General features: G+C 43.8%; 1 protein-coding gene across 1 annotated transcript in view; it reads right to left on the minus strand.

Annotated features, from left to right (window-relative positions):
• The window catches only part of AOAH (acyloxyacyl hydrolase), a gene marked incomplete at its 5' end in the record, with an annotated part of 80,545 nt that overhangs the window by 51,238 nt on the left and 5,364 nt on the right, over nucleotides 1–23,943 (minus strand). Inside the window, 3 exons of the mRNA XM_005442444.4 lie at nucleotides 8,324–8,423; nucleotides 9,502–9,562; nucleotides 14,026–14,121. Coding sequence (XP_005442501.2) covers nucleotides 8,324–8,423; nucleotides 9,502–9,562; nucleotides 14,026–14,121 — 257 coding nt within the window. The remainder of the gene's footprint in view (nucleotides 1–8,323; nucleotides 8,424–9,501; nucleotides 9,563–14,025; nucleotides 14,122–23,943) is intronic.

Here is a 23,943-nt window from a genome sequence, read left to right on the forward strand (position 1 = left end):
ACAAAACAGGGAATAGAGTTTGGAAGGCAAATCTGATGCTTAGAGTCTAGGAAGGTTAGCTTTTTACTCTGCAAATACCTGCCCTGGAGGGCAAGTTCTCACTGACAGTGGCAAGGTTGTTCTTCTGTTGGGTCCATGAAGACTTGTGCTGAAGCAGCATTTGGGGATTCCTCCACAATGAGGATATTTACACCTAAATACAAAGTAAGAGTGGGAGAACTATTGCAAGATCTTGGAAAGACGTCCTTATCAAAGGAGAAGAGGTTGGCCATCATAAGGCCATGGGTTACAGAATCAGCTACTGGTGATACCCCAATAATTCCTCAAATCCCTTTATACATATGGTCCTCGAAGGAGGAGAGGACATTTTGTGCAAGGGGCACCATCTGTGAGTGTGAGTGACAGCCAGGGGCCAGCATCGCTGGCAGCAGGACAGATGTACCATGAGTGGTGCAGCAGGGCTGTGGTCAAATGCACACCGACAGCCGCTTGCCACAGCCAAGAACTGCCAAGCACTGCCAAGGTCCTGCTCTTGAGCCTTCCTCAAGGCTCTGCCATTGCAAAAACCTCAACCAATGCATTTTTGCAGCCCACCTGGGTCTACAGCCCTGCGTCCTGCCTGGCTAAATGCTGAGGCATGGGGAATAAGCAGGGATTGTTTCTGCACCATGCTGTTAAGTGTCTACCCCTGGCCTTCAGAAATTTGTCCTGTACAACAGCACAGAAGGACCACACTGGTTTGCCTGCCATAAGGACTCTTCCCAGTCACGGAGGTGAGGAGATGCTCCAGATATGCTCATGCAGTCCAAAATGTTCAACAACTGTATAATAACTCTGATGAACAACACTTTCTAAACCCAGCTACATCTTCCTATGGCTAGGAAGAGATCTCACAACTTCAATATAGGGGAAAAAAGAAAAAAGACGGCCACAGAGGTCTGGGAGGGTGATTTAAGTTTGTACTATGGGTCCCCTGCTCATGAGGTGGCCATTTGCTGAGTGCCCCTGAGATGAGCTCAGCTTGCAGATTTAGGTGCAAACTTCAGGTGAAAGCATTTGCTTTTGTCAGGGTAACACTAGTGTGCTTACCCTGCTGCTCCTTTTTCACTTTTGGACAATATCTTTCCATCTCATTGGTGATAATTCCCATATGCTGTCCTACATTTATTATGCCATTTATTTATGTTGCAAACAGTCATATCTGTGAGGCAGTGTCTGTGTGATGGCCTCTGTCCTTCCCCTCAGCACTCAGCATGAAGGCGGCTGATAATACTGCCCATTTACTATCTTTCAGGAGGAGTAACGGCTTTTGTTCCATAGGCTTTAAGGATCAGTAAAAATAAAATAAAATTTTAAAAGGAGATAGAAATTAATTACTTTTGAAAATGTTTCAAACGGAAAGAAAAATCTGGTGTATCACAAACACGTTAGCACCTTGTTTCTGATCAAAATAGTTAGCAAGGACAAACTGCTCTGTCTGACCATGACCTGCCGTCAGTCCCTCCTACAGCCCAGCCTAAGGACATAACTGCTGGCTTAACTGAGGGCTCCGAGGTAAAGTTCAGCGCAAGTTTATATTTATCAGGCTGGAGCTATGGCAACTCAACACGGGGGAAAAAAAGTATGCTTCGCCAAGTGATAGCATTAAAGCATTTGGAAAAAAAGAAAATATCCCTCAAGTGATGGCACCTTACTGAACAGCGGGCATGCCAGCTTGGAATATTAAAGCAGCATATATTTGCATTTAAAGCAACCATTACTGACATTTTTTTGCTGGGGATAAAATTTAGCATGTCATTATAAATGATTTAGGCAGTGATCAAAGCAGATTAATTAACTGTGGTACACAAGGGTCAGAAATGTATAGTGAACAATATAAAGGGATAAGGAAGAATAAGCATAAGCAGCAAGGAACACAGACTTCTAAGTTATTATTTTTTAATATATGTGTCACATTAATACATGTGCTTAATATCTGGTTAATTCATCGTGTCTATAGTATTAAAAAATTCTGGGTACGTCACCAATAGATGAGAGATGCTAGGAATGAGCCAAGACAGTTTCCTGGTTTCCTCTCCCTGGGCAATTGCTTCCTCCAAACCCCAAACATTGCATTTACTACAGTTATGTTGTACATTACCAGCTGCTGTAGTTTCTGCAATAAAATAACTTGGGAGACAGCTGAAGAAAGTGGCTTAGAATTGAGTATGATAGATGAAAAAATTCCAGAGAAGTAGGATTTATCAATCCCTTTCTGCTGGGCAGGGGAGGAGAGACTCTTGTTCTCAGCAGCAGAGCAAGAGAAATGCACACTGGGCAGCTACAGCAATATTGCGCACAGAAAGCAGAAAGCAAGGGGGGAAAGGCTGAATGCCCCCTGCCTGCAGATAATGCTCTCTCTGAAATGCTTAGGATGAGATCTTCTCCTGCTGCAAAAGTTATTTCATCCAGGACTTCAGGGTCAGCTGTAAAGCTGAAACACCCATCCAGGCGAAAACACTCAGTTTCATGGACCACCTGTAATCCCTGGTTGACACCAGCATGACAAACCTGCCACCAAAGGCCATGCAGCTCACACAACCTCTCTTGCTAAGCAAGCAGCCTCCTCTCTTTCTTACAGCTCCTCTGCTTCCTCCGCTGCTGAGGAAGGGGCTCCCTAGGCTCCAGCAGCTGATGGACAAACTCACAGCTGCTGCCGGAGGGTGTGCGGAGGTCATGGGGAGCAGCCAGCCCCATCTGCCCAAATGGGCACAGCCCTGCCACCCAGCGTACACCAGATACCCACATCATGGACGGGGCAGGGGGATCACTGGGATTTCATTCACTGCCTTCTTTCAATGCTTTCCACAGAGCCCATGTATTACCAGTAATGAATTTTTTTGCAAACAGACCTATTTCTCATCATAAACAAACACACAAACCAATTCCAGTTCTCATTTATCACCCTTGTTAGCCAGCTCCTTCCCAGGAGAGCGGACATTTACAAAACACTCCCAGCTTTCCCTTCTAACTCATTTTCATCATCATTTTACTAGGAATATGCATAACAAGGTACCAAAACACTGCAAAGCTTGATAAACACCACTAGCAAAACACATTTGTTCAACGACTCCCACTTTTCAATCTGCAGATGGGACAGCCGGACCAAATTATATGTGTCTGGATGCAAAATACTGACCTTCCCTGCAAGCCCAGATCTAAAACACACAAAGGCTGACTCTGTTCCTTTTCCTCAAAGGGCAAGTCTCTGACTTCTGCTCATTCTGCTCATTTTATGCCACTTGTTTCTTTTGGACTTGGACTCTGTGTGTTCTGGATTCAACATTTTGGTTTACTTTTTCTACCTTACCTCTGCAAAACACAGTCAGCATCCATGAGCAATGCTTCCTTGTCCTCACATCATGAGGACATCCTTGCCATCATCATCATGACCAATGGTCACCTCTGAGAATTGTTTTCAGAGGTCATGCCTGGGGCAGCATCTGCATTGGTATGACACAGCTGCACACAGCAACCTGCAACCCCCATGGCACCCTGTTTTCTTTGGGTTTATTTGATGGAAGCTTGGGGTTGTGTGGTTTGGCTTTTGGGGTTGTTTGCTTTTTTGGTTTGGTTTTTTTTTCCTTTCATTTTATTTTGTGCCAATGAAGAGGAACAGGGGAAATGGTGGGAAACAAGTGAAAAAGGAAGAACTAGTGGCTCAAACTGTGCTTTCTGCTATCACTCATCTATAACTTGTCTCTTCAGCGCTCAGTTCTGACTGCAGCAGAAACAACTCACATTTCAGTAGATTTACCTATTTCCAAAAAGAAAGGCTAACAGGAGGGCATCTTCCTCCCCAGGACCTAGCCTGCCTCCCAGATTCTTGCTTTGCAGCCTGTGGTCTCAAAAGAAGGAAACGGGTCTCAGCCACAAGGTCTGCCTTGGGCTGGCAGCGTGCTCTCACCAGGAATGCAGCAGCACTCCCACCCCACAGCCCAGCTCTGCCTCACCTCCCGGGAAGCAGTTCGCATCTTCACTGAAAGAGAGAGAGCGATGAGAGAGAACAGTGGGTGTATTTATATTTTATGAAACCTCAAAGGGTTTCTTCTTTCCAATCAGACATGGTTGGCTCCTACTCTGTCAAAGAACAGGCTGGCCGCAGTAATGTCCGTGAGGGATGTGGCTTTTGCTTTCTACAAAGTCAGTGAAAGACCTGATGGAGGCGACATGAACCAGCTTGAGTGCTTGTGGCAATGAAGCTTATTTTGATAAGATAAAATGTCATTAGCATAAATATGTATATTTTTTCTGATGTAAGATGACTCCCAGCAAAATCCTGCTACTGGAGCTTAAGTTAAAATCTGCAGCCACAAGGTCTTTAACAATCTGGTGCAGAAAAGTGATGGGGAGCAGAAGAGGCACTCTGAAAGGCAGAAAGAGAAGTACAAGTTCCTTCCAACACAGACCGTTTAAGAGATTGCCAGCAGCAGGACTCCAGTGGTGAAGTCAAGCCATTACTCTGGCCCCAACAAAATCAATTAAAGTACTGCCATTTAACTGAACCGGCCAGCTGGCTTAAAACAATCTGCAGACAGGCTGAGAATGATCTCCTGCAAACCTGCTTGCTCCTGGGGCCAGAAGGGGAACTTGGTAGGCAGTGCCTAAAACACCTCACCCTATTTCAGCCCTTTCCACTTGCTAGAGAAAGGTATCACAGGACCTTGTGCAGAAAGCCCTCTACCATGTGAGCTAATAAACTTTTTTGAAAAAACATCTAGTCATCCTAAACCAGCCAGCTTGGATACCTGTACCCACTGTCACTGTTCTGGAGCAGTGCTGAAGCCAATGTTAGAGTATTTGCTGTTGATGCAGCTTAAACCACAAGGCATATCACAACAGCTTTACAAACTGCCCGGTTTTCAGCTCCCTGTGGTAAGCCTACACTTCCAATGAGCAGTATTATTTTGCTTCCTGACTTGAAGGACTCCCAAGGTTGCTACCCTCATACCAAAGGTAGAGGAGAATCTCTCACTGGGCAAGAAACATGCAGCGGGAGAGCCTACACATGTGCATCTCCCTGCGTTTGCAGCCCTGGCCCAGGTTCTGCTCTACAGGCCACTGGTGGCAACTCGGGACTCACAGGACCCCATTACGAGTGACATCTGCTCGTACAGCCCTTCTGGTGATCCAGGAGTGCCCCTTCCACTCTTACCCACCAACGTCAGGGGTCTGCTCCTGAAACTGCCCACGCGCAGGGCAGCCTGCCTTGCCCAAGCGCCCAGGGACCCGCCGCAACGGGGCTGCCCTCACTCCGGTTAGGTGCTCTTCTCCTCCAGCTCCGCACTGGAAGCATTTGTGCTCTGTGCAAACGGAGCAATATTTTTTATTCATAATTAGAGACAAGTCTCCTAGAATAATTGCGGAGTGCTAATGGCTCCAGGCAGGTTGGCAAAAAAAAATTAATTTGGGCTAATTTGTCAGAGACCAGGGAAGTATGTAATATAATGCATGTATCATTTACTCGGCTTGCAGCGTCTCCATTATGTAGATAGTTTGCAAGGCCTCTGAAGGAGGGGCTCCTTCTTCCTCAAGAAATGATCTCACTAGAACAACATCACAGAAACAGAACAAGATAAACTATAGACTGAGAAAGCAGCTACACACTGATATTTACTATCTTAAAGGCAATTAAAACCTGAATATTATAATGCCTTCTAAGGGCATGTAACTCTATATTTATTTTACTCCCTCTGCCAGTACAAATATGATACTAATTCTGGGAAAACGGGTCTCCAGAATTCTAAATGAATAAACAAAGTACCTGAAAATCAATAGAGTTGAACAAAACAGTCATTAGTATTAAAGTCTTGTTCAAACACTTGGCAGGGGACTGCGCCAACATTTGCAGGTTCATATAACTGAAGTGATCAATCAAATTACAAACCAAAGAAGCAAATGTGAGGTAAACTGCATTTTATGCATTTTTGTCTCTGATTGTATATTAATTTTTTCACCCATAATTCATCTTTACTCAGGCTGACTTGTCACAGAGTTACTGTCGACAATTTATCAACCACTTGAGCATAACTCTAAGCACTGCTCTTCTTCTCCCATTTCCCCCAGCCTCCTCATGCTGTCTCTGGGCACCAGACAAGCTATAAAGAAGGGCACAGTCAGGGCAGAAAAATCATTTTCTTGGTAGAGTTCCCTTATTCCTGGCAAGAAACACACCTTGACAGAAAGGGATTTAACTACTACTTCGAAGGGAGAGGATTTGGTTGAGCCAGTCACTCAGATGGACAGCCTCCAGGTCATGCATATGAATCCAAATTGAGTTTAAAAAACAAAAGGGAAAACCACCGTCTTCAGTTGTTTTCCTTGCAGAAAGCGCAGCCACTGGAGCTGCTGCTGGAGGTGGAAGGAATCAACAGCTTGGTCTCTCACCTGCTCTGAGAGACGGGAAGAGCTACCAAAAGATTTGACAGCAACCCCACGAGTGGCATCTTGTCCCCTCTGGCTGATAGGCCAAGCGTTTCATCATAGATCTTCTAATTTCTGCACAGGAGCCAGCTCAATTTAAACAGCTCTGCTTTCCAGACTTGTTAGCCCAGCTCACTGTGCAGCCACGGAGAGTCCATCCCTCTCTGCAGTTTGTTGCCTGCATCCTCTTTTACTTCAAGAAGCACCTTGTACTTCTGCTACCAGGAGAAGGCAGGGTGCAGCTTGGTGTCTGCTTCTCTTTACTCCCCCCCACAACCAAGTGAGTCCATATGAAAATCTAATTCCCAGGTGGCAGTGTGGTGTATGTGCAGCTGCTATTGCTACAGCTCCTGCTGTCCTCCTGGGTGACCTGTGACACTGGGGGCTGGGGAAACCTGCCAGCCTTTGTTGTACCTTTACCTTCAGGATTCCTCATTTAAATAGCAATTATTTTTTTTTTAAAAAAAAGGCCCCACAGTTATAGACAGGGTCTTTGCTGCTCTGCAGGGGAGGGAAAAACCATGCAGTCACCAGGGCAGAAAGTGCTGGAGACTCATGAATGTTTGCAGGGTGAGTAAAGACCTGGCAATTATTCTGGGAGAGCTTGCAGTAGGGTAGCTCTGATGTACCTTGGCAAAGGGTGGAAAGACCCATGAACTGTTTTACCAGTTCAGATGCAGGATTCCTGAAGCAACCCATTTGATAAAGTTTGGGCAACATCCTGGTGGAGTTAAGTTAGTGTGGGTCCTCTCTGCTGTCTGCACTCTTCTTCTTTCGCCCTTGCCTGGTTGCACACCCATATATCTATGCTGGCATAGCACAGAGCATACTAGTCATATAGAACACACACCTGCTATAAAACAAATGTTACTGCCATTCTTGGAAGAAAAGTGTTTCTCCAGGTCTTAATGTCAGCAGAACTAAATCCATCTTGGAGATGAAGTACAGCTCACCGAAGCCCATAAAAAGGCTTCGACTGATTTCAATAGCTGTTGAATGAGGCCCTGTGTAAAACCTCTTATGCAAACCTATAGAAATCGAACATGTCTTTATCCATCAAGATGCAGGGAAAAAGGTTTACAAAAATAGATGCCAAGTGAATCACTGGCTTTTCGACACTGCCAAACAACCACCATCACTCACAGGTTTTAGTGTGACCGGGGCTGCATGATGACTTGTAAAAAACAAACCAAAATTCCACAACCAAAATAATCCCCAAACAAACTAGACACCTACACAGATATGTATGTGTCTGAGTAGCAAAGGTCTAGGGCATGCAATCAAGTTACTGTGGCCTAACAAATAACTGTACATCAAAAAAGCAGTGGTAAATAAATGTTTCCAGCCTGTGGCAAAAGATTCTGCACATTAGCTTAAGCCTCTTGCACTGGAGACTAATCCAAGTCAAATAGCCCTGCATTTGCATCGGGTAACTGGTGCCTACACAGGCTGCTACAGCAGATCAAGCAACGTAGGTCTAACTTGTCACGCCATGGTAAAGCAGTGGTATCAAAGAACCTCAGCTGAGTATCTGGTTTGGGGCTATTGTACTGCTTAACAATAAAGTCTGGAGAAAATAAGATTTTATTTGCCCTGCTCTTCTTCTCTGACTCAGGCTGGTACAAGAGACTTTGGCCCTGTAATTCCCACTTTTCAACAACCATGTTGTTGATGGTCCACACAGCTAACGTATTATGTACCATTCATTCAAACGGACATTTTCTAAAAGTGTCCAAACTCACAATGTTGACATTTATTTCCCAGACAATGCATGTGTTCTGGAAGCCTCTGTACTGTTCAGTTGCAGCTTACAAGACCTTCCACAATCAGTAGCTTTGAAAAAAGCGGAAAACCAACTCACCTTTGGAGGAGGGTAGAGATGACAAAGTGGTTGTCCTGGATCCGGTTTACACAGCTTCAAGGAATGGCAGACCACATCGGCATTCATTTCCTTGTCTATGCTGAAGGAAATGGTGCATAAACAAAGACTGTTATGTTCTTCTGAGTGCTTGAAAGTAGAAGGTATTTCCATGGGAAGCTAAATCTCCCCAACACCAAACAATAACCTTAGCTCGCTTCACCATGGCTCATAATTGCTGCTCATACAGTGTTGGGTCCTAACGATTTTCTGCCACAGCATCCTACTCAGTGTTTAAAATTGGATCCCAGGATTATGAAAAAGCACCGTGCTTTATATGCAGCACCTGAATCAAATACATTATGACTGTTTTTTAATCGATCGTAAGTCTGACAAAGATTTAAAGGTTAAAGTTAACGGATATGCAATTTGGCACATATGAATGTTCAATCATTAACTCAAGAAAATAGCCAGAAATCCTTCAAAGATCCTTAACCTTTAATCACCCAGCACAAGCGTTAGCATTGTTTCTTTCTTTTTGGGACACACCTCTGGTCTAATCAGGAATTAAATTAAAACGTTTGATTATACCACTTCTTAGTCCTGTAAGCACTTTGCAGTCCCTTGGCTAGTTTTAAAAATAAAAATAAAAACCCTAGAGAGGAAGAAGGTCTAGCAAAAGCTCTGTTAATTAAACTAAGAATTTTCAAAGAGGAATAAAATGACCTACATTTTATTTTTTCAATTTCATTACTTAGGAGGTTTCCCCAAGAGTGTGCATCAAGGTCGGGGCTGAGAGGATGTAGGGGTAAGGTACATTAAGGGTAAGGGAAAGTAAGAGCCAAGCATTACAGTAGTGTGACTCTGTAGAACCTGTGCACACACACATGGGTTATTCAAATTCCTGCCTCAGCCAAACAAGCCGAATTTCAAAAGGTAATTACATCAGATGGGCCTGATCTGAGATTCAAATGGAGTATGAAAATGGTTACCAGTGACAGTCTGTGTTTATTCACTCAGGAATAGCTGTGCCAAATGCCAAACCAGAATCACTCTCAAGCAATCTCTGCTTTAATAATAACACCATGATTTTAAGAATGAAACCCCTACACTTCGACAGCACATCAGTACATGTCAAGAACAAAGTAAGCAAAGATCTGAGAGGATGCAGCAATACTTACAGTTCAGCTATGTGCGGTCCGTAAAGTTCAGCAAGTACATAACAGAAACCTTGCAGTGTTTCTAGGAAACATAATTTTTATAAAGTAATTGAGCACAGTGAAACTAGATTTGTAACAGTCAAAATACAGCAGGAGTTGTTCATTAAGGTGAATGCTGCTTTATCTTTACCTTAGGGGAAGGTGTGTGAATCTCCGACCTCAGCACGGCACCAGAAAATGGAAAAACCTGAACTTCTAACCTTGCCTAAAGCCCTTCTTTGGCTTTTGACAAGCCACATGGTAAAGGCTAAAAAGGATAACTAGTATTTTCCAAATGTTCTGAGCATGGCATCATGGAAAAGTCAAAACATGCATGCCGTAGCATCTTCTAAGCAGTTTAAACAAACAGCTCAGTAGGCTTGCAAGAAGAAAGAAAACAAATACATAACTCAAAGCGTAGAAGGTGATGTAGGGCTTGATGCTACTGCTAGAGCTGCCTTGGAGCTTCTAGGGGGTTGTGAGAATTAAAAGAGTATGTTTTGTGTAGAGCAGGAGCTGTGCAAGAGTAACTGCATTCAAACAAATATTTGACATTTTTCATCTGGCTTCTTTTCACAGCCTGTAGCCATGTGACATGGGATGACGGCTCAGGTGGCTTTCTTTAATCTGGGTAAAGTATGCCTGCCATAAGACAGCTCATCAGAGATTTCTTTAAGGTACTGTTGTAAAAAAAAGCACTTCCTGCACCCGAGCAAAGACACTTGTGGGAGAGATTGAATACAGGTAGGGCATGGTAGTAACATTGGTCTGATTGTTCCCACAAAGGAAAATTGACTGTTTCTTGGCCTGAACACATGAGAGCTGGTTAACCATGCACGTGTCCTGCAAAGGAGGTGTCAGGTCTTGTTTTGGCAGGGGTGGTGGTGGGAAAAGTCGTGAAGAGGCAGGCTCATACAAGCACAGTGACAACAAACTTGCAGCTTCTGAGATTCCCGAGATGTTGTTTTCTCTTGCGTCTCTATTACTCGGACAGATAACTATCTGTACTTGGGGAAGAAAACATACAGCGTCCTCATCTTTCCCCAAGAAAAGCCTTAGAAACCCCCAAAGCAACCTCTCCCTTCCAACTTTGGGCTGAATATTCAATTCTAACCAGTATCAGGCTGCTCATGCCCGGAGCCAGGGATCTGGTGCATACAAGGTGGGTAGTTTTGTTTTGGGGAGGGCACAACACCTCACAGCTCTGACCCCATCAGTGGGCCTGGGTGTGCACTCACTCCCACAGCTGCTCTCCTGCCAGGACTACAGGCAACCTGGCTGGCAACCTGCACCCAAGAAAGGAGGACTGGGACCAGAAAGACATAGCAGGGAATGAAAAGACAATTTCCCCAACACTCTCCTACTCATAGGGTGTTGCAGGCAGCTTCTGTAATTACGATAGCTGATTTTTCTTATCCTATGCCAGGTGTTTCATTTCAATCAAATTATTAGCTTCATTTCTTTGCCTCCTTTGCCACATAACTTCTCTCTATTGGCTCTTTAGAAGCAATCTGCAAGTTAAAAATTGGTCTCCTGGCTAGAATTAGATTTTATTCTTGTTCACCTAAAAGGAAAGACATTGCAGACATCAATAACCCTGCATTTGGTATCATTGCTGATTAAAACACCGTCTGATGAAGCTTGCCAGCAGGGCACCTGGCTCCCTGCAGTAGCCCACGGGAGAAGGTGGCTGGCTTCCCCAGCGTGTCCCCAGTGCATCGCAGGCCATGGTCTCCATAAGAGCTTCCCAAACCAGCTGGTTTCCATAACATTTCTGGCCCTGAAGGAGCCAGCTGGCTGCTGTAACCTGTACTGGTGGCTGTGAGGAGTGGTGGATTTGGCTGGCTGTCAGCTCTGGGGAGCTGATGGTGGGGTCTGCTGGTCACGCTGATTTCCAGGCACTGATTTCCTTATGCATATAGGAAGCCTGACATGTAATTATCCTATGGTGTAAAAAATGATGGGTGGTAAGAAGAACAGCAATAACATAATATTATCATTGAGCCCATAGAGCCCTCTTGGAAGATACAGATGCCATTCAGGCTTTGGTTTCCAGCAAAACAAACCCAAGCCACGGGCAGTAGTTACAGGAGTCTCCCTCTAAGCCAGCCTGCATTCATGTGGTCACAAACCTCTGGCTCTGCTAACACACACAACGAGGGGATATTGCAGAGAGACAGCTCTGTCAGGAAGAAGCTGTGCAAGTCAGAAAGGAGCCGGGGAGAGAGAGAGAAAATGATGAATAACTTTGAGTGTTCAGGGGCAAGGGAAGAGCTTAAACCAAACTAAAAGGTGGAAAATTTAGAGAAAATCTAAAGTATGCTTGCTTTTGCCCTGCTTCAGAAAAAAGATCCCCCTAACTGTCCTGTTCTTAAGTGGTAAAAGTCTGGAAGGTTTCCCTCTATAGCTTCACAGTCTGAGAAACACAAATTCTGGCTGAATCCCAGAGAATAAATATTTGCAAGAAAGATGTTATTAATCATGTTGCCATTTCCACTTGAGCTCTAAGGTGTTTACACAGCAGTGGCCACCACAGAAGCAATGCATGACTCAGAGGCAATGCCGGAGGCAGATGGTCTCAAAGCACGTTTCGGATATCAGACACCTCTGTTTCATCAGGCAGACAGCCAGTATCCAGGTACATTCTTGCTAACAGCATCTCTTACACTGTAAATACTGCCCATTCCCCCAAACATGGCCTTTCTGTCTTCTCAAGAGCCTCCTTCACTCATGGTGTTACTGTTCTTATTTTCGTAGGTTTATTGGCCATGTTGCCTGAATCACACACATTGCAAATATTTCCATATAAAAAGGATGTGATTGTGTTTTCTACACAGCCTATGGGATTGAGTGGGATCGATGGGTACTGAACTTTTCTCTCTTTTCCTCCAAACATTTTTTTTGTTCTTGAACATCATATAACTTTACCAAAGGCTTAATCCAACCCCAACTTGATTGCAATTGAAATTACAGGAGGCCCTTGAAAATCCCACGTGAGTTCTTATTCCTTTTTTGGCCCTAGGAAAAGCCCCATTGCTATTAATTTGTCGCTGTTATTCTTCCAATCAGTTCTTGCAATCATGTAACAATAATGAAATTGTTCCTTCAGGTGAAATGGCATGTCCTGCTTTGGTAGGTTTGCTCCTTGTAAGCATCCAAAACTTTCCTATTGTTCCAAGCAGCAAGAGGAAGCCTACACCTCCCGGGACAGGATAAATTGGGTTACACTGTAACTCCCACACAATCCATAGGATTTTTCATTCCTTTCAAGTTCAGGGTCAGTTCTTTTCTATTGGGTGTATCCATGCATCTCATAGAAGGTAACTGGATTATACAGATTTAACTAAAGGGATAATAGGATTTTATATGTGTAAAGAATGGCAGCTGAAAAGAAATATCTTGACACGTCAGCAGAATAAGGTCCACCAGGTGAATCATGAACATAGAGCTAGCATGTCATATTTTAAAGAAGACGACTGTATTTTAATAGCAGGATCAGTGCTTCTAATTGTAACTTCATGGTTATGTGCCTGTAATTTAAAACACTAAGGATATGACTTATGGAATAGAAATCAGATAAGCATCATTCTATCAATGAATGAATCCCAGCAATTACCTCCCTGCCCTATCCTGCATCAGGAGATTCTCTCTTGGAAAGGAGGGAATTAATATTCTACACACATCTTCTGTGAAACTAGGGTTACAAAGCAAGATGGTTTCTCAGAGATACAATTTGTGAAGTCCTATAAAAATGACTTTAATGAAGAATCCTAAGCCATCCTTTTACATTCATAACATTAAAAAGATATGTGAGATCTAGTTAAATAGTTATAGGATTGGTCTGTGAAGCACAAAGCTACTCTGGCATTCAAACTGTTCTCTATTTAGGGCTGTGTATTCGGACAGCTAAGGTCCTTTGGGCAGATAAAATAAGGGGCAGAAAAAGGGGAATCTACATATATTCACATGGATTAGCTATTGCTTTTGAAATTTGTATCATCAGTTACATTTCAATAGTTTTTCTGTGCAGACCAAATGCTCACATCTTACACCTGTCAACCTCAGCTCATTTTTGAGATTCTACAACAGTGGCTTCCTATACCTGCTGAAAATGTTTTCATCTTCACAGTTGCTATAAAACCCTGTATCAACAAGAAACAGGAGTGGCTGGGCCATACAGCGACTCTATTCTTAAGCTGCTAACAAAGAGACAAAGCGGAGGAACAGGGAGGGAAGAGGTCTGCATGTGTTGGTGCTCACATGTATGTGGGCTTAATACAACCCCCTTCACTCTAACTCTGGGACAAAATCTCAGCTCTGAAGCAAAGTGAGCCATGACACTGACTTCCCTGCGGATAGCACCTTGCTGTCTTTCAGCTACATTCATTTGAGATGCTGCAAGAGAAGTAGATAAAGCTCTTTCAGACATGAAAACATGTGAGTTTTTAATTAACAGAGAAATACAGCAGTACCAACATAACATATAGTGTATTATTTGGTACTTACCAGGTATGTAGTTGCACAGTCTCTCCGTGGCTGCCTTTACTGTACTGTTGTGCCACTGTGCAAGCTGTTCGATTACAGACACCACAAGCACACATCCTTCAAACAAACAAAAAAAGTGAATATGGTTATCTGTGAAGTGTGATGAAGCACCCTATGTCACAGAAGTATTTCAGGCATCGTTGGGCATTTCATTTCTTGAGATACTCTGGGGCAGATGAGCGTTCAAGGGGAAAATCCATGAATTTCTGTCTTTTACTGTCTTTACTCAAAACCTGTAAGTTATCCTGTAAGAGAGGATGCCAATGCCAGAGGAGGGCACAGAATATCCTGGCTTTTACAGCACTGGATGTTGCTCCTGGAAAAACAATTTTCCATCCTTTCAGGGATGAAAATCAAGGAGCCCGGGGGTGGCCACTGTTACAGCTGCTGGCTTGGCCACCTGCTCTCTTGTTATTTCTCACAAGAAAAAAGGCACAGGTCTGTTCTTGATAGGGCTTTTATACCTCTCCACACAAGTCACACAGAGCTACTGAAACTGAAAACCGAATGGGTATGACTGCCTGCGGAAGAGACATCATGAAGCAGATATATGTGTTAAACACCACAAAGCATCTGTGGCAACATTTCTTCACAGACTTTCCTCTGAAGCCCAGCGCTGCTCAGCATGCTCGGGGCTGCTGGGCCCAGCCACACAATTCCTAAAGCCAAACTGTCTTCAGAGCTCATCCTTCTCTCCTTCGTGACTGAAAAGAAACCATTTTCTATGACTTATGAAGCTTGGTCTTTCTCACCGCTAACCTGGGTGCAAGCAGTGCTAAAGCCTAGTTGCTCCTTGGACTAGCTGTGGCTGAGACCCAAGAACTTGCACATCATAGTGAAGCATTTCTTGGGATGTGCAGCACTTTTTCTGATGTTTATGGGATTAAGCAGGTTCAATGCAATCCCCACATAGCAATCATTCAAAATCCACATCATGACCGTAAGTGGTTCATATTGAGTTGGTTTTAAAATGCTGTACTCCAGCATTGTGCTCTCTCTTTCTGCAGTGGCTTCACCATTTTATAAAGAAGCTACATTTGGTAATGCAAAGTCTAACCAATACAGTCAGACCTGGTAACCAGGGTGAGGTCCCTGCCTGGACTCAGAACCTGTATAACAGAAGTGGGTATCCCAGGCAGCCAGGAGACGAGGGGCTGGGACACCAGTTTTCAGCACCCTGAATAAAGATTTCTCTTTGACATCCCTGTAGCTGAACCCTGTTTTCTCCCCTCTGCAAGAAATCTCAGTGCTCAGGACTTGCTCTGACGGTCTGGAAATGGAGGTGAGCTGCAGCATTTGGATGTCGCTGCAGATCCACCTTTTTCCAAAGCTCAAGAGCATTAATGTTCAGGTTTTCAGACTGGCACAACTCTTCAAAGTGAGCTTTTAAATTCCTTCCAGGTACCTATGCCTATGTGCTATTAAATCAAAGTCCTGTTTTTCAACGTAAATAACTTTGATGCTCCTATGGATCAAGTAGCAAGTGATAGAGGAGGTAATACAATTGGAACTTGCTGTAAGACCAATACCTTTGAGTCTTCTATTACTTCTTCTACCCCAAATACAGTAATCCAGTGGAAATCACAATGAACTTGCCATCTCTTTTGCGAGCATAAAAGCCCACTTCTCCATACTTATTAAATAAAACACTCACTCAAAGTCCTCTGCGGAATGATTTATAAAGCATGCTAAGAGCCATTACCTCCAGTCAGCCTAGAAGAATAAGAGAATAAATGGAGACAGATGCAACCAAGAAAAAACCCTGAAGCAAGCCATTCTCTTCTCTGCCCCACCCCCCTCCCCAAATAGCCAGAGGCTAACCCAAGGAATTAGCAGTTAATTAAAACACGATAGCTCATAAAGAGGAGGAAAAAAAAGTAGAATAATAAAGACCCAGGCTAAAACCAAAGAGGACATCCAAGCTGGAGGCTAAAGCATGCACAGGACTTGGGTTTGAAGAACAGCCCAGGGCCATCTGGTCCCTGGTTAACCACCAGCAGGTGCCTTAGCACAGTCTCATCCCATGCCATGCCCCAGACATTGCCTGTGCTTGTGCTAGGGACCACTCCCCAGAGCACGCTTGGACAAGAACACCCAGTCAAGGCAGCAGGGGAATTGCACCCTGCAAGAGACTTCAGCTGTCTGGGTGCAAGCCATGCCCTGCACTGGCTCCAGAGACAGAAAACAGACCCTGGCTTATTTGCAAGGGTAGCGTGAGCAGAGACATGCTGGACCAACTCCACTGCTTAGCACTGAGAGAGCAGTGCACATCCTTAAAACACACTGGAAACACACCTAAAAGCCATTGCATAACTTGGTTCTCACAAGGCCACATTATTAACACACCTGAGCAACCTACAGACAACCGAGACTACCCTTCCCCTGCCTTCTGTGCCTGTTTTATTCATGAGGATGGAGGCTCAGAAAAATTAGATGACCCAAATAATGTCTTAACCAAAAAACCGCTTTTTGATGTGGATAAAAGATGTCTTTCTTCTGTTACCAAGGTCAGACCTTCATCTAACAATCTTGCTGTCTAGAAGTCAGAAAGACAAAAAGGAGTAAGTCCAAGCAGAAAGATGGGAAAGGAGCTAGTCCTTTGATATTTCCTAAAGGAGACAGCTTTTGCTGTTTTACCTCTCATTCTTTTCCACCAGGAGCTTGAGGAAGCTATGAATGAGGATATGCCAGCTCTTAGCAGACAGGGCTCCAGGAGTCCATGAGATATGAAGATAAGGAGAAGTGAAGGAAACTCAGGAGACACTGAGGTTAGAAAAGTTAGGAGAGGATGATGCTTCACCAGGCAGAGGCGCTGGGAGAGCAAACAGTCCCCAAAACACAGGCTGACGCAGAACTGAACACATGGGCAAGTGGGCAACAGCAATGGAGCAGACACCAATGCAGCTTGAGGAGTAGCATGGCTTGACCAGAATGCAAAATTGCAAGCCTGAGTGGAAAGCAAGGGAAAAGCCCCCATAGCAGAGGTGTGAGCTCAGACACACGGGGGTGGGTGAAAACTGAGGTGATATGGGATTTCATGTCCCTGAGGCTCAGTAACCTGTCATGCCAGGGAGCTGACAGTGTCACCAACTGCAGCAGAGAAATGAAGCTCATTTTGCCTGTGCTGTGTAACCCAGCACTCCTGCACCTTCAGTCAGGACCTGCCAGCACACTTTGCAGAGAGGACAGAGTCGTCCTCTCTCAGACCCCAGCTCCCCCATCCTCCCTGCTACTTCTTCCACCTGGCCTGCTTGCTGAGCATCCCCACCAAGTGGTACGGGAACAGGGGGTTCTGCCTGGCTCTAGTTTCTAAGTCTGTCTCCTGCCTCCAGCACGCCCTCATCCACTGTGGGACCAGGGGGTGCCAGGCACCACTGCAATGCAACTTGCAGACCGCTGCCGATGGAGGCGGGATGCTGCCCGCCTGCCCTCACCACCCACACTGCAGCTCACGCTTCCCGTGTCGTGGCAGGTCTGCTCCAGCTGCCAGCAGATATCAACCTCTGCAATGTCTCTGCTCTCAGCTGCAGCATCCTTGGGTGCCAAAATATTGGCTCCAGTGCTGCAAGGAGAGATTTTATTCCAGTGTAAAATCTGGCCTGATAAAAACATCAATGTAACAAGTCAACCCCCTCTGAACAGGAGAGACCAGCTCATAACACGGCCCCACGCTGCAGATGAGGCAGGTGAGGAAAGCATGTCTTTTCTCTGAAATAGAGTTACTCACCCCAAGCGCAGGCTCAGCAGCCTGCCTAATGATTCATCTCAGGGTGGGGGTGCAAAGAGGCTCCTCTCTCTCTGCCTCAGACATTGCCCCCATCATTCTCATTTTCATTACCACAGTGAGGTCTTCTCACCTCCAGTAGAGTCAATGCAAAGAAAGGGGCTTACGGGCAAACGGTCTGAGTGCTTGAAATCCAGGAAGTTGGGCTTGGGATAAAAAATACCCCTGGTGCTCCATTTTCTCTGTTATGCAAGAAGACAGTCTCCACTGAAGATGTGTTTCTCATGTTTGTCAAAGTACCACAGAGGGAAGACAAAAAAAACCCAACTATTTTTTGTTCGGCTTTGCCAGATAGAAACAGAATTCTTAATCACAAACACAATCATGCAGGTAACCCTACTCATGGAGCGGTCTCCCAGCAATTAAATCGAAATTTTTCATGTTGATTAAGTCAGTAAGACACTTCTGTGCCTATTGAACCAAGCCCAAAAGGAGATTTGCCTTGCATGAGAATTAACGGAGCCATCGCTGAGTTCGTGCAGTACTTAATGCAGTTCCTTGGGCTACTAGATGCTATATGAATGTAAACAACAATAGTAATAGCCTGACTACTTGGGAAAAACGCACAGAGCTGAACTTAAATGTTTGCTCTCATAAACTAGTCTTTACCATCACAGAGAAGATGCTTCTGGTCACGCTATTAGACCCTCCCCACCTCGGGCACCCACAGACCACACCTCAGTTACTCAAATGCTCCCCCACGAATGCCCTTATTCCAGATCAAACGCTACGCTTCACAGGACAAGCTGATTAAGAAAGTTTGACTGATTTTCAAAGGGATCTGCAGTTCCACTTGGGGCATCCTTAGCCTCAGGCACCATGGTCCTGGACCAAGATGCAAGTCTCTGGACCTGCATTTGGGGAGTCTTCCCACCCCCCGGTGGGAAAGGTGCTCCCTGGGAACACGTGCCACCAATGCGTGCCGTCGGCTGATCTGCTTTCTGTTTCCCTCATCTACCTGGGTTTTCATCAGGTGTCCTTGGTCCACCTCTCTTCACTCCTCATGGTCTGCTGGCATCTCTCATCGCCCTGCCGTGGGCCATGTCCCAGGGATCGCCGGCTTGAGTTCTGGCTCTGCTGGCCTCAAAGCCTTTCATTTAGACTGATGACATTGGGAGCAGCTTTTGGGATGGAGACTGTAAATTACTCAGGAAAAAGTCTGAACCCTGGGAGGAGGGAGAAGGAGTTTCTAAGGGGATTCACTGTAGTTGAGGGAGTCTAACCCACCCAGGCTCCCTGTTTTTTTGGATAAAATTTTGCTGTCCCCCAGTAATTCAGATTCATCCTTTAGGAGAACCTATCTCCTGTGTTGGGCTATAGGCAAAACCTCAAGAGGTTAGTGTCTATAAATTAAAGTTAATTCAGACTACCCTTGCTCCTACTACAAACCTGCTCTCTTTTAATCATCTTCCTCTGGATTTAGTAACAAAAAGAATTTACTGGTGGTTGCAGCTTAAGAAGCCACTACCTCTAATGAAATAAACAGAAATCTCCCTGCACACCAAATATAATCGGAAATGCTAACCAGTTATTCTAGCCTTTAATGGGTCTTAATTCTGCTGGCTAAAAATGGAAAATAATTAGTTAGCTAAAAAGGACAGAGGGAAATCAGCTGTCTTTGGCTGCAGAAATCTCACTGCATTCATTACTTACAACGTGCGTGAGAACATAAACTCCTTAATACTCTGGCATCTGTAGAAAAGCACTTCTAGGTCCTGACAGTTATTAGCAACTATTGCTTACTTTAATTTAGTAGATATTTAGATGCGATTTATTTCTCATCATGAGCTGGGCGCGTACAAGGCAATGTAGATAGGCTTCATAATTAAAGGTTAAAAAAAAAGCTCTAAATTTTTTATAGTTGCATATCATCTCTTTAGAAACAAGTTCAAAGAAATTGACTGTGCTGTCATACTTCAAGAATAGGTTTCAATGCCTTGATAGGCTGAAGGATGTTTTCTCTGGAAGAAATTCTTTGGTATTATAATGCTTACTAGCCATTAGAAACTAGACTGTGGTATTAATAAAATGCCTGTCTCTTTTAGTGATAGTTTGTCCCATCTGCTATTAATTTCTGAAGAGATAAGAGAAAACCATAACCATTTTGCTCAGCAGCGGTAATCTGAAAACTCACACGTCAGGAAGTACTTCTCTCCATGCATTTGAAAATAGTAATAATAAAATGACATTTCCAATAAGCTCGGGGGAAAAAAAAAAATCATACCCCAATAATAAAATCAGAGCTAGAGAAATTCATTTCTTAGCTGTGAAGCCTCCGGCAGTTTGAGCAGACTATTTAACTTAATCCACTTCTGCCGCACACATTTGAAAGGCTCTATAATTAGAATTATACCTAGGGATGTCAAGAAGTGTCTGGATAGTGAAAGCTGCCTCTCTAAGTTTCAGATCTGTAGATATATTTGTCTGAGTAAAACTCTGTTAAATGGGATTTCTGCCACCTGGCACATCTTTTGCCATCCTTTGCTCACAGTCCTGGGTGCTGGAGATCTTTCTCGCCCCTCCAACCATATAGCCATTCCCCAGCCATAAATTAAACCTACTCCCTGGAGTACAAGGAGGAAATAAGCCCCCAAAAGTGGCCTTGGACACAAATAGTTCTCCACAAACCCTGCCAGCCAGGCTGTGGTCAGCCCGCTCACTCCCGGTGGAGCAGGAGCCAGAGCCTCACTTGGCAAAGCAGCAAACCTCTGCTTCAAATACCTGTCTGCAGCAGCAAGCCCCTGTATAAATGAACCCATCTATCATATTCCAGGTTTTATACAGAAGATGAAGGTTTTCCAAAACCACCGTCTTTGCTTCTTCCATTTATAGATGATCAGAGGCTCCAATGCAACTCTTAAAGACTACAGATGAGGGGTCCCCAGAGCCTATCTACAAAAGCCAATACTGCTGCTCCTCGTGTACGTGCTGTTGATCTGGTGTAAAAACACCTCTTTCCAAATTCATCTAGTCCAGTTCCAGTTCAACCTGGAATAAGACATTCTTGTTTGAAATAAGAGCATTCACTTGGGGACCTAATAAGAAAAAAGGTTTTCTCCTCTGAGATGGGGACATGTACGTGGATATTCTAGGTGCAGGCAGATCACAGATATGCAAAGTTACAAAGCAAAGTTACAACCTTTTTTTCAGTATATATTCCTTTCCTAATACTTCCCAATACCCACTGTACCTTCTTTCACTGCTTCTCAGCGCCAAGCTGATACTTTCAAAGAACAGCCCTTTATAACCTTAAGATTTCATTCCAATGTGGAAATATTCAAATGACATAACTGTATATGCAAAATTAGGATACTTATTTTCCCATATACAGCCAGAGGATTTGTTGCTTTGAAAGGTAATTTAGAAAGAAAACCGAGTGTAAAAGTTTTTTAACTCAGACTTTGCTTCCCATTTCATTTACAATGTTAATGTATTTTATAGAGATACAGAAGTGATGGAATATAATTATAGGTATCCATATTCAAATATGTTAGCATATGCAAGACCTTTTCCCCCTAAATTTGCTAAGTGCCATAAAATACCTCAGAAATGATAAATGGTACACTATCACCAAACCTTTCACTGGGCATAAAATTACATATAATATACTGGATAAAGGCATTTTTTGAAATATTAATACCAGTATAGCAGTATTTTGAGTGCACGGTAGCTCTGTAACAAAACCAGCAAACCCCAGAATACCAATTATCATTGCTGCGGCTCACCCAGTAGCAGTGAGGCACTTCAGACCCCCGACTTCAGAGCTCTGTTCATTACTGTTTCCTTAAAACACCCAATGAGGACTCTGGCATGGTTAGGCCGGTACAGAAAATTCAGTTTCCATCTAGTGGAAGACTCTGGTATCCATACCTGCCAGCCAAACGTATCCCTAATGTTTCCCACATCACACTTTAAAGAGCCCTATTTAACAAAATCTATAACCCCAGGCATTTCCAATCGAAATGCTTTTTGCATTAATTAACAGAAAAAACCCAACTGTGTGTGTATGTGTTCCATTAACATATTTTTCTTTTCCTAATCAGGAAAGGATATTAAAAATTTACTGAAGCCTGAATGGTGGTAGGGGGAGTTAATGTAGCTGGGTAACTTCATCCTTGCCACAAAGTTTTGACCATTTTAATTCTAAATGCACTTTTTTTCAGATATACAGTTCCTATAACCACTGAAAGTGACTGCCTTAAACATAGAGAAGTTCTGTATAGGGCTACCATATCAACAAGAGCTGAAGGCACACACGTTGTGGTAATCAGCAGCCAAACTGCTGCAGACACTCAATACTAAATAAATAAGACTATAAGAGAAAACTTACACTAAAAGCAAGCCTCAGTAATGTAAAACGTATGAGGCTATGCATGCCTACAAATGCACATATAAATATATATCATTGTGTATTTACACACACAGATATGTCGGTATGCTAAGCACACCTTTTTATTGTGATCAATGGTTATATTTGCATTTTACAGTCATAAACTTTCAGTAAGACTTCGGGTGATTTTGAAAATGAAATTTTTTACCATCAATTGCTGAAAAATATGAATCCCTGTAGAAAATATTCCTATTTTAATAGTGGCTTTAGTATCTCTATTGTACTACTCACACGCCTGTGTTTTTTCTATCCAAAGTATAATCATAGGAACGAATGTTATGGTCAAATTTGGTATTTATTACTGATCATCAGGCCAAATTCTGCCACTGAGTGAACTGAGCAATGTCAGTGAAGTGAACAGAGGTGCTGTGGCTTGGCGATGGTTTAGCTGTAATCAAAATTGATTCCCAGCCTTTCAGAGTAAAATGCATTGTAGTGCCACATTGATACTGGGCATGGCCTTTTTACAGAACTCACTGAGCTGTAAATTATATGTTCTGTCATGGTGCCTCCCCAGACAATATGTGCACAGCCACTTTGTCTGAGCGCAGTTATTAAAAACCTCCAACTCCATTTGGCATGTTCCATTGTGTGAAGTTATTGGGAACTCCAAAGGCCACCGGTCCTGCTGCCACTCCGCAGGGTGTATTTCATCCCTGCACTCATGCACAGCTAGACGGAGGCAAACTGTTGAGGACGTTGACTATCACACAAATCAACCCAGGTAGAGGTCTGTGTTTAACACTGCTGGGAAGCTTGGAAACATCCATTCTTTAACGTAAGCAAAGCTGAAAATATGTTTCAAAAACATGCTTCTTCATACGCTAGGAATTATGTGCTTGTGGGTGAACAGAAGAGGTGAACCACAAAGGTTGTTGAGAATGGCATTATATTGAGCACAAAGATGGGGAAATTTGCTTCCCCGGCTGCTGACCCACAGGATCTCCGCTTGCCAGTAAAGATGGAAAGCACTGCTGTCTGGCTGTATTGAGCGCTCCCTGACTAATTGCCTCATTCCAAAAAGGGCAGCCAAAGTTAATCGCCAAAAGAGCGCAGCAGCCTGCTGCTGAGGAGAAAATAAATAAACCCTGCTATTTGCAAATGGTTCTTGTGGTCACCGTGCAGAACCCCTGAAAAGCCAGCCTGGAAGAAGTCATCTTACACAGGCATCTGCCCTAGCAGCCCATATGTGGTATCTATGCCATTCCAAGGGGACAGGGTAGACACAAATCTGTTAAGATCTCTAAGAAGGTCTTCTACAGCCTTCTCAGGAGCTGATGACACTGCTCACTCACCATTACCATTAGAAAATTTTCTTCCTAACCTGAATGTCCCTACTGGTATCCATTTCTGTTATTTCTTGCCATAGCTGTTATGAACCTGGACGATGGATCAACCCTTTAAAGTTTTCGAGGACAAATATAATGTCTTTTCTCAAGCTCTTCTTCTCCAGATTAATTAACTCTAATTTATTCGGTCTCTCTTTATAGCTCATGTTTGTTTTCCTCCAAAACCTCCTGTCACTCTGCATCATTTTTTATGCACAGCCCCAAAAAGGAAGGCAGAGATTCCTCTGAGGCTTTGTCAATGCTGAGAAAGGTAGTGCGTTACTTCACATGTCTTGCAAGCTAACTTCTGTTCACATGTCTTGGTGTATGCAGCATGTGTGTGCTTCATGACAGCATGCCATCATTGTGCCACTACA

Source organism: Falco cherrug, chromosome 4 (assembly GCF_023634085.1).
Source record: "Falco cherrug isolate bFalChe1 chromosome 4, bFalChe1.pri, whole genome shotgun sequence".
Taxonomy (NCBI): domain Eukaryota; kingdom Metazoa; phylum Chordata; class Aves; order Falconiformes; family Falconidae; genus Falco; species Falco cherrug.